General features: G+C 37.6%; 1 protein-coding gene across 1 annotated transcript; it reads right to left on the minus strand.

Annotated features, from left to right (window-relative positions):
* Nucleotides 1–222: 222 nt before the first annotated feature.
* LOC126632198 (squalene monooxygenase SE1-like) lies at nt 223–4,514 on the minus strand. Its single transcript, XM_050302488.1, has 8 exons — nt 3,994–4,514; nt 2,501–2,612; nt 2,165–2,339; nt 1,812–1,980; nt 1,453–1,671; nt 1,065–1,340; nt 708–986; nt 223–608 (listed from the first exon to the last, which is right to left on the minus strand). Exons 1-8 carry the CDS (start codon nt 4,234–4,236, stop codon nt 468–470), a joined length of 1,614 nt encoding a protein of 537 aa, XP_050158445.1. The 5' UTR covers nt 4,237–4,514; the 3' UTR covers nt 223–467.
* Between the last annotated feature and the right edge of the window lie 5,665 nt (nt 4,515–10,179).

Raw genomic sequence — 10,179 nt, forward strand, 5'->3', positions numbered from 1 at the left:
AGATATGAACGTGTGTTTAAAATATCAATATGCAAATTTATGAAATTTATAGATATTTGTAATGGGATGAGTATAATAAGCTCATTCAGATTTAGTCGAAATTAGAGAAAATTTTCTCATAAAAAGTTCGAAAGTTTGAAATTTATAATAGATTTTCGCAAAATTTTTGTAATGAATCGGTAAATATTTTCAATACACATTGATTTTGCTATATCCCACAGATATAGAATTTCACCCCTATTTTCATATCAATCATTGTCTCTTCAAAATATCGTCAATTTCATAGATATTTTAAACAATGGTATGAACACAAAGAAAGAAGAATTCTAAAAAGCAAAATCTGCGGTTACTACAATAAATCTTTCTGTTTTTGGCATTCACCGTCCCCCTCAACTTCTAATGAGGAATGGCCGGGGGCAGTCCGCATCGGAAAATCCTCTCCCGACAGCGCTGTTTTCTCGGTACCATCAATTCACGCCATCTACGGTCCTCTTCATCTGCTTCTCACTTAAGACGGGCGCTCTGTAATATGCCGGAACAGTTGCAGGGAAGAACATTTGTCGAACTCCTTCTGCCTTGATTATGGGGAAGATGATTCCTGAGGCACTCTGCAGCAGAGACAATCGTATAAACAGAAACCAAATAAGAAGCATACAACCCAGATAAGTCTATTACGACGAAGGGGGAAAGAAACAATTTATACTTACTGAAATTAATCTGGCTCCAATCCAGGCGCGCTTAGGTGACGGAAATGGCAGCAGAAGACGGCCAACACCATACACTGCGACAGCGAAGAAATGGAGAACCAAACTCAAAGGGCGAGGGTTCAACCCCGAGAGTAGAGAGACTGGTCCCATAGAGAATACACCTCCGAGACTAAGATAGTCAAAGCAAGCCTGGCGCATTTCCTTCCTTGCTTGATCAGGTGAAGAAGAAAAGACCTTGTAAAGGGCACCCGCCAATGTATTTATCGTGGATGCCACTGGCTGCAAATTGGAAGATTATACAGACAATGAGCTAAAGTTAATATTTGGACAATTATTACAAACTTTATTACGACTTACCTTGCGGAGAGTGTAGAAGGATTCAAGATATTTGGACAGTGTAGATGGATCATTTAGGTTGCCCAAAGGCCTAAGAAGATTCCGCAGCACAACAATATCAGACAAGGCCACAGTCATTCCTCCACCTGTTAGAGGGTGGCGCATGTTGAATGCATCCCCCATCAAGAGAGCTCCCGGAGTAGGGTAGGGAGCGGCGGGCATGCTTCTGTTCGGCATTGTCCTTATGGAACCCTTATCCACTGCAGCTATGAAGGAATCATAAATTTGAGGGGGAATCTGCAATAAGAGAGAGGAGAAAACTTGAACCAAAATCCTGAATTTAACTGGTAAACAAAGTACAAAGAAAACGAACGTTAAATAACAAAACTGCAGAGCATAATATACGTACCTGCGGAGCCACCACAGTCTTCAAATACTTTGCCATTTCACCATTTGAAATGGATGGAACTTTTTGTCCCGGTACATCAACCAGACAGCGAACCTCCGTGCTACTGATTTGATAGAACAAAATAGGAGAAGGGTCTGCTAATATAACATGTCCATGATTAGCATGTGGAAGATTGCAATGCTCCAGAATTAACCCAACAAAACAAGAAGGCACATCCACCTGCATAACACAAAATTAATAAATAAGAAGTTGATGAGAGATGCTATGGATAAACAAGAAAAGTTGAATGTTAATTCTGCTTTCTGTTACTTTGTCGACATATATATAATGCTATCAAAATCTTACTATCCAAACCTCACCTTAGGATCACAAAGAGAGCGACGCAAGTTGGAGAAACAGCCATCACAAACAATAGTAAGAGGTGCATATGCGGTCATCTCTTCGCCAGTTTTAGTCTTGTATTGCACACCTTTAATTGTTCCCTTTTCTTCAAGTAGCGATGTAACTGTTCCTTGCTCCAATAGAACACTATAGAATATAAAAGAATAAAGGAAAGAATAACTACGAGTGAACAGAAAGTCTTCAAAGAAAGAAATGCACTGAACATTGGCGCATGAATCTCGCAACCGAGTCAACAGGCAGAAACAAACACTAAAAGAAACCAACATTTAATTTGTATCAAGTTATCACCAAGGGAGAAAAGAAGATATACTTGGGAAGAGTTGCAGCCTTCTCCCGCATCCTCTGTATGAAACGGCCATTGTGAAAGCTCCTTCCAGACACATCTGAGTGAAATTTCTCCAAGGGGTAAGAGAGTTTAGTATTTTTCCCATCCTTGAAAAGAGCGTATCCAAAAACCCGCTGAGCATCAATTTGCTCCACACAATCTGCAGTCAGATATAATACAAAGTTTATTAACTAATGATTTCTTCTGTGATTTGAAGCAAACAAAAATAATCATTTAATCAGTTCCAACGAATTCATTAACGAACAGAAACTCGCTGCATAACATATACATCTGCACGGTAAGAAGTTCGAACAAGCCTACCTTCTAGTCCCAGCTCAATTAATTTGAGGTAGCCTCCAGGTTGTAGTAGCTCGCCAACAATTCGGTCAGGCTCTGTCAAGTCTCGTTCAATCACATGCACCCGACGTCCATCCTGCAGTTCGAAGTACTTCCATCAATTTCCAAAAAGAAAAGAACTGGCACTAGAATCTAACCAAGTAAAAGAAAACAAGCCAATTTCCTTTGGCCAAAATGGCATCTCCCATTCTCCCTCAGGGCATCTCTTCAGCTTTAATGAGTTTTGGCATCTCCCTAAAAAGTAAGGATACAATATTCTTTTAGATCTAAAAATACAAACACGTAAAAGTAAAGGCAACGCGCATCAAAGCTTAATTTCAATCTATGACCCACGAGTGTAAGCTTGAATCCGGTCAGTAAGACAAATCTCGAAAAACTGCAGGCCCTCGTAATTACACGACCTGGAAATGGTACCAAACGGATTATTGAGTCGACGTTTTTTTCTTTTTGGTCGGACCACCATGTCCCGTTATACCGAGGAGGATTCTCGCCGGATCCTCTCTGTGGGAATCTGGATCTTTCCAATCACATTCGTTCATCATATATCGTGCAGTAAAAAATTATTATAATTTTTTTATTTAAAATTGAATATAATAGTATCTAATAAAAAATGACCGGTATAATGTACGACAAACGGAAGTAATTGGATTTTCAAAATCCTCACAAAGAAGATCTGGCAAGGATCCTCACAAAGAGGATCCAGTGAGAGAATCCTCTCTCCCGTTCTACACCCATTGCAATGTTTAAAACAATAATTAATCTAAACGAGAAATACAAAAGCTTGTTAAAAGATATATTCTTTAGGTTGGTACCTGTACGAATTCGACTTCAACAGGCTTGATCCAATCAAAAGGTTATACGATTATCAATTGAAACTGTAAAATACTAATGGTAACTTCAAACAAGAAAATCACTCGATTGGATGTGTTTGAAATTAACAACCACATACAATTTCACAAATGTAGCATAAAAATTTCACAATCAATATGTTCATAACATAACGTGTTGAACGTAACTGTTCGAGTGATGCAATACCCTCAGCGGAGACTCGAAAATTATTCGACACCAAGACTTCAAATCGAACACGGTATCTTCATTCATAATTCAGCTTGATTAATAAACTCATTAAGCAGGATTTTTGCTTGTTAACGCTTAATTAACAAGGTCATTAGAGTAATTATGTATAATGATTCCATATGAATATGCATGTGCCCGTCGATGTCACAGTATAATTAACCTTTAATATATTAATTCAAAAAACCGCAACTTTTTCAAGAGGTTTCCTTTTTTTGTTTTCCTTTCGAATTCAGGCGAATTCAAGCGCGTGCTTGGCAATCACAATTCCACATTGATTCAAACAATTAACAACAAAAATCGAATAAAATGTGTTTGTTTCCCGGGAAAATGCAAGGAAAACAGAGATTCAATTCAATATAAGCATTTCTATTTTCCCTCACCTTGCCGAGAGTGTGAGCAAGAGCGGCGCCGGCAACACCAGCTCCGACGATGATGACGTCGACGTCGCCGTCAGTGGATCTGCATTCTCCGTTGGAGACCATCACGCTCTTCACGCACTCGCTCCTCTCCTCCTCCACCAAAGCTCTCCCTCTCTCGCCGTTCCTCCTCGCCAGCGCTCTGCACAGAAACACGGCGCCCAGCACGGTGGCAAAGATCCATCCAAGCAAGTACTGATCCGCCATTCTTCCTCCTCCGAAACAACGACGCTTCTGTTTCTCTGCGCGCGGCCTTTTGTGGATGCCGCGGCCTCACACTCTCTCTCTCTCTCTCTCTCTCTCTCTTTCTCTCTCTCTCTCTCTCTGTATTTCTGGAATATTCGGCAGACTCTGCGCTGGCGAACTGCGTTTTAATTTTTGAAACCGTTTCGAGTCCGTTACAACAAGGTCACGAGGTGACCGCGTTTTATAGGGCATCCCCACAGGTCACCACGACGACGACAAATATACACACGCGCGCAGCCACGCCGATGCTCTTTGCGAAATACGAATCCGGATCCTTGTCATGATTTCAGGATTCGTGAACATATTCGTTTATCGTATATTTTACGATCAACAATTACTTTAAATATTTTTATTTAAAATTAATTACAAATAGTATCTGATAAAGCTGACCATGTAATATACGCGATATAAGAGGATGCTGTTGGGCGAAATACATGCGTTTTGGTTGGATTCTGATCTAAGTTCTAACGTGCGCCACGGCCCATGTGAGTGGTTTATAGCTTAAACAGCGCGTATTGGGACCCAGTAATGTTGACTGGTGGTGACCAAGAAAAGAAAAACAACTTCCCCGGTTGTGATGATTCATTATTATTCAATGTCTTAATTGGAAGAAGAACTTACGTGTTAAGGTGACATATTGTTCTAATAAAACGATCGGTTTAGGGATATTTTTTTCATTTGTAAAACAGAGTTTATAGGTTCGATTTTTGTAAAATACGAATTTAAATCATATTATTACTAGTTTATTACGAGACTAAACTTATCTATTTCCCAATAGTATAGATAATATCCTTTATTAAAAAAAATGATGAAATGTGCAAATTTTTTAACACATGTCGTTATTTTGGCTCGGAACACTACGCAATAGTCAAGTCATTTCACGTAAGGTGCTCTTCTTAATTTGAGTGATTTATTATGACAGTCATCTGATTATGGCTAAAATTTAAAACCAAAACAACTTAGCCTAAACTTTATTATGACAATCAAGCTAAACTAAACTGAAATGAATCGATTTTTTTTGGTTTTTTTTTACTGAACTAACAATCGAACCAAACCAACTTGAATATGTTTGGTTCACAGTTTTCATATCTTAAACCAACAGTTCAACCGAACTACATACAGCCAATGTACACAAGTGGCCCTCCAGCCTCCGGCCCAGGGCTATTAGGCCATCTCCAACCGAAGGGTCCAGAGGGCCAGAGGGCCGAAAATAGCCCTAAAACCGTCTCCAACCGAGGGCTAGGCCAGAGGGCTCTGGAATCTGGGAGGGCCCCACGGGATCGGAGAGGGCTGGCTGCTTTCGGCCAGCCAGCCAGCCCCGGGGCTGGCTATTTTTTTTTTTAATGTTTCCTATTGCTGTCGGTTAAAACCGACAGCATTAAAGAGCTTTTTTTTTTTAAATAGTTCTACTATTAGTGTCGGTTATAACCGACACTAATAGTTTGAAATGTTTTTTAATGTAACGGCTAGTAGCCGTTGGATTATTAGGCCTCTCTTTTTTTTTTTTTTTTTAATGAATTTAAACTTCTTTTTTTTTTTAATGAATTTAAACTTCTTTTTTTCCCTTTTTTTTCCTTTTCATATGAATCAAATTTTTTTTCATATTTTTTTTTCCTATAACTTCTATTTCACAAAATTTGTTTCATATTTTTTTTCAATTCTATTTTTTTCGTATAACTTCCTAGGCCATTTATACAACATTAAATTGTAGTTTTTAAATAATAAATTATGTTTGGCCCTATGGCCCTTTGGCCCTCGGTTGGAGACGGTTTTTTGTGACAGGGCTAAAACGAGCCCTTTGGCCCTCTGGCCCTCGGTTGGAGACGGAGACAAATATGACCCTGTACTGTTCATTAAAATATTAATATCTTGGGGAATCTTGGAGGGCCAGAGGGCTCAAACGAGCCATCTGGCCAGCCCTCGGTTGGAGATGGCCTTAGCCAAATGGTCATGAAATTTCATAGTTGCTCCTACTTGCGTTTATTTTTCGGCCCGCTATTCTCTTAATGTTTTTTTAAAGTTAACCCAACAAAATTAGACTAAATCATTCTTTAATATTTTGTAGCTTGAATCTTAAGCTATTAAAAAAATAAAAATAAAATAAAAAACCTTATTTCTAAGTGAAAGTTTAAAAGAATTAAAATCACTCAAATTCTCAATTGAATATACCCTCCTAAAGTTCTGTGATTTAGATGTTTAAGTTTTGCACATGACTTTATATATCAATTTAAACATTCTTTCTACTTGTTTGGGTCAATGTGAACAATTCGATCAAGATTTGATAATTAATTCAAATAATTCTACAAATTACGTCAAACAAATAAAATATTATCGGGGGAGACTGGATTAATAAAATATTTTCAGTAAAGAAATATTAAAATATCCATAGGACCACAGCCCTCGTGAATCTGATTTGAGACTATAGTTATATATTAGCTTATTAGGGTGCGTTTGTTGTATCAGATTGTCTCGGACTGAATTAGCATTAAGGACTAATCTGGATTAGCTTAAACTAGGCTAAACTGGACTAGCTTAGTGAAGTGTTTTGGTGTAGAGTCGGACTAAAGAGTAGGATAATGAAGATAGTATCGTCTTTAATTTGGTATTTGCTCGGATAGGAACTAAATTATTCTTATATTTTAATTTTTTTTCTATTAAACATATTATCAAAATTAATATTATTGATTGCAACATAATAAATAATCCAATTCAAAGCCCCCCCCCCCCCCCAAAAAAAATCCCAAGATCCTAATCCATCACTGCCCTTACTCAAAAAAACAGAAAAGAAAAAGGAAAAATCCATCACTACCATGCGAGTACTTGCTTCAGAAGGGGAAGCTGCAACATGCTTCTCTGCACCTTCAAAATGATAGAGCAGAATACCCTCTTGGAGACGAAACCCAGGTCCAAAAACGCATATTGAAGGCTGAATCTTCCTCCTCATGCTCGAAACTGTAGGCGCAGTGAAGAACCCAGATGCATTGGCCATTTATTTAAAGGAAAACTAATGAAAATGGTTTGAAAACTTTGAGTTTTAATGATAAAGACCAAATAAAGGGTAAAATGAATAGTATCATGATTGACTTTTTAATGGTTTTTCATTAAAGTAAACAGTACTGCGGGCTTTTCGTTATAATTCCCTTTATTTAAACCCCCAAAGCAAAATTTCACACCCACAGAAAAATATGCAGAGCTGCAGAGAGATTGAATTCAGCAACTATATGAGAACCACTAGTAAGTACAAATTCCCTATCCTCTTCCAAATCGAATTTAGCAAATAGAAATCATGATCAGAGGCGAATGCATTATGGGGCGAGGGGTCAGCTAACCCCCGAACTTCAGTGAATGTTTAGGAATAACTTGAGTGTTGATCATCCGAACTTCGGTGAATGTTCATGAATAACTTGGGTGGTACCCTTTAAAGATTGGAGTTGGTTTTATATATGTAGGGATGGGTTACCCCCCCATTTAAAGTTCACGGTTACGGTTATGGGTAACCGTTGAGATGAACAAACGGTTATGGGTATAACCGTTTATCCGTGAAATTCAAATGGGCGGTTATGGGTATTACCCGCAGTTATAACGGGTATCCATCGATTATGGGTATTACCCGCGGTTAGAACAAGTATTCATTTACCCATTTAATTTAATATATCTAAAATTAAAAAAAATTAAATTAAACACCCTAAATTTTCAATTTCTCTGCCAAACTCAGAGTCTCAACCCGCGGTATTACTAGCATACCTTTTTCTTTAATTTATTTGCTTGCTTGCTGGATGGTGGGGGTTAGGGAGTTGGGGTGTGGTTTAGACAACAAAGATTTGCTGCTAACCTTGAAAGTCAGTGCACCATTTTTGTTTTTTACTTTGGGTGTAGCAAAAAAATATCGTTCGTAAACTATTATTTTACTTATTGGAATTATATGAGGACTTGAATAATTAAAATAGGGAAATGCATGCTAAAATGTACCTGTAACGGTGTTTAATTGTCAGAAAACGAAAATTATGACAAATTTTTCTTTTGTAATTTTCAAGTTGTTAAAAAAAAAACATGTAGACAAGTGAAAAAATGGGTAAATGGGTAAAAAAAATGATAAACGGGTTCAAAAAATGGTAAACGGGTTCAAAAAATGGTAAACGGGTAAACAATTATGGTTAAATGGGTAAAAACAATTATGGTTAAATGGGTAAACGGTTATGGTTAAATGAGTACACGGTTATGGATATGGTTAACCGTTTATAAACGGTTATGGATATGGGTATAACCGTTTATGCAATTACCCAACGGGTAAACGGTTATGCGGCTATGAACATAAACGGTTATGGGTAAATAACCACGGTTACCCGCCCGCCATAATCGTTACCCATCCCTACATATATGCCCTCAAACTGTAAGAGTAACTCTTCTTATTTTTTTTAATAAATATTACTTTGTTAAAACGACATAGTTTTGGACCCTTAGTTTAATAAAAAAATAAACACCAAGAGCCAAAAAAAATAAACACATGGATGATGGATATATTACTCGAGGGAAATCACGGCATAGAGCTCAAAGAATCACAAACTTTCATCATTATCATGTGGAGCTCTTTGTTGTTATCGTTGATAAGCAACTTGTGGAATTAAATAGTTGCTTGATGAGGTAAATACAAAGTTGCTTCTTTGTTTAGCAAGTTTGAGCCCGAATGATTAATTCTTGGCTTTTGATGAACAAAAACTAATTTGTTTTGCTCATTTTATCTGAATAAATTTACTACTTGTCAACTCTTGGCACTTAAAGATCAACTTGGGTATTATATTCTTGATATGCATTCAAGTAGTGAATTTTCTCAATTGAAAGGAATTGATAGCCTTGCAAAAAAAATAAAAAATTGGTGGAGACGGGGAGGATCAGAGTATATAATCATGTGTAGTGGAGAGAGCTTTTTTCTGCTATGAATATTGGGAAGATTCCATTGCGTAACCAAATGAGAGATCAATGGTTAAGTGATAGCATGGTGGTTTATATTAAGCGCAATGTTTTTTCTTCCATTGACAATGAAGCTATAATGCAACATTTTCAAAATATGAAATTGCGTCAGGGACTATTGTAACTTGTATTGTTGTTTGTTCTATAATTTATGAATGATAAAATTATGGTTTAATTTTAAGGTTATTATATGTCTAAAAAATGTTTGTAAACTTTTACATATGACCCCACAAAAAAAAATTTCCATATCCGCCACTGATCATGATCCAAAAATAGCCCAGCCATATTCTTCTTCGCTTCAGCAACAAGATCATAACCGTCGGCCTTGCCGCCGTGAATCCACCAGATCCCAAATCGATCCAGTATAGAGGGAGAGAGAGAGAGGGAGGGAGAGATAGATAAAGATGGGACATATCTGAATGAAGCTCAGTCGAGGATTGTTTCGCTCCACTAGGTCACAGGAATGAGCAAGGAGGCAGCACAGTGAGGGAAAGCGCTAGTGAGGTCCTTAGCAATCCCATGCTTCAGCGCAGTACTAATTTAGGCAGTCTAACGAGGCCCGGAGTCCACACGAGTCGAGGCTAGTCCCGCTTAAACTAATCCCTAGACATACCAAACATGGGATAATAATCCTATCTAGTCCACTCCCTATCTAAGAAGGTGAAATTAGACTGGACTAGCCTTAGGGACTAAATTGGATTGGCTTAAAATAGACTAAGGTAGACTAAATTAGTGAAACGTTTAATGTTGTGTCGGACTAAAAAACTGGATAGTTAACACTAAATAATATTATATTATTTAATACATATTTAATAATAATTTATATCAACCTTTTTCTTTTTTTCTTAAAACCTGTACTATCTGGAATCTTTTCTCCCTTGTTGGCTCCGTCCAATCCCTTTATCTCCTTATCTCCCTCTTCTCATTCTTCATATC

This window comes from Malus sylvestris, chromosome 8, assembly GCF_916048215.2.
Source record: "Malus sylvestris chromosome 8, drMalSylv7.2, whole genome shotgun sequence".
Taxonomy (NCBI): Eukaryota; Viridiplantae; Streptophyta; class Magnoliopsida; order Rosales; family Rosaceae; genus Malus; species Malus sylvestris.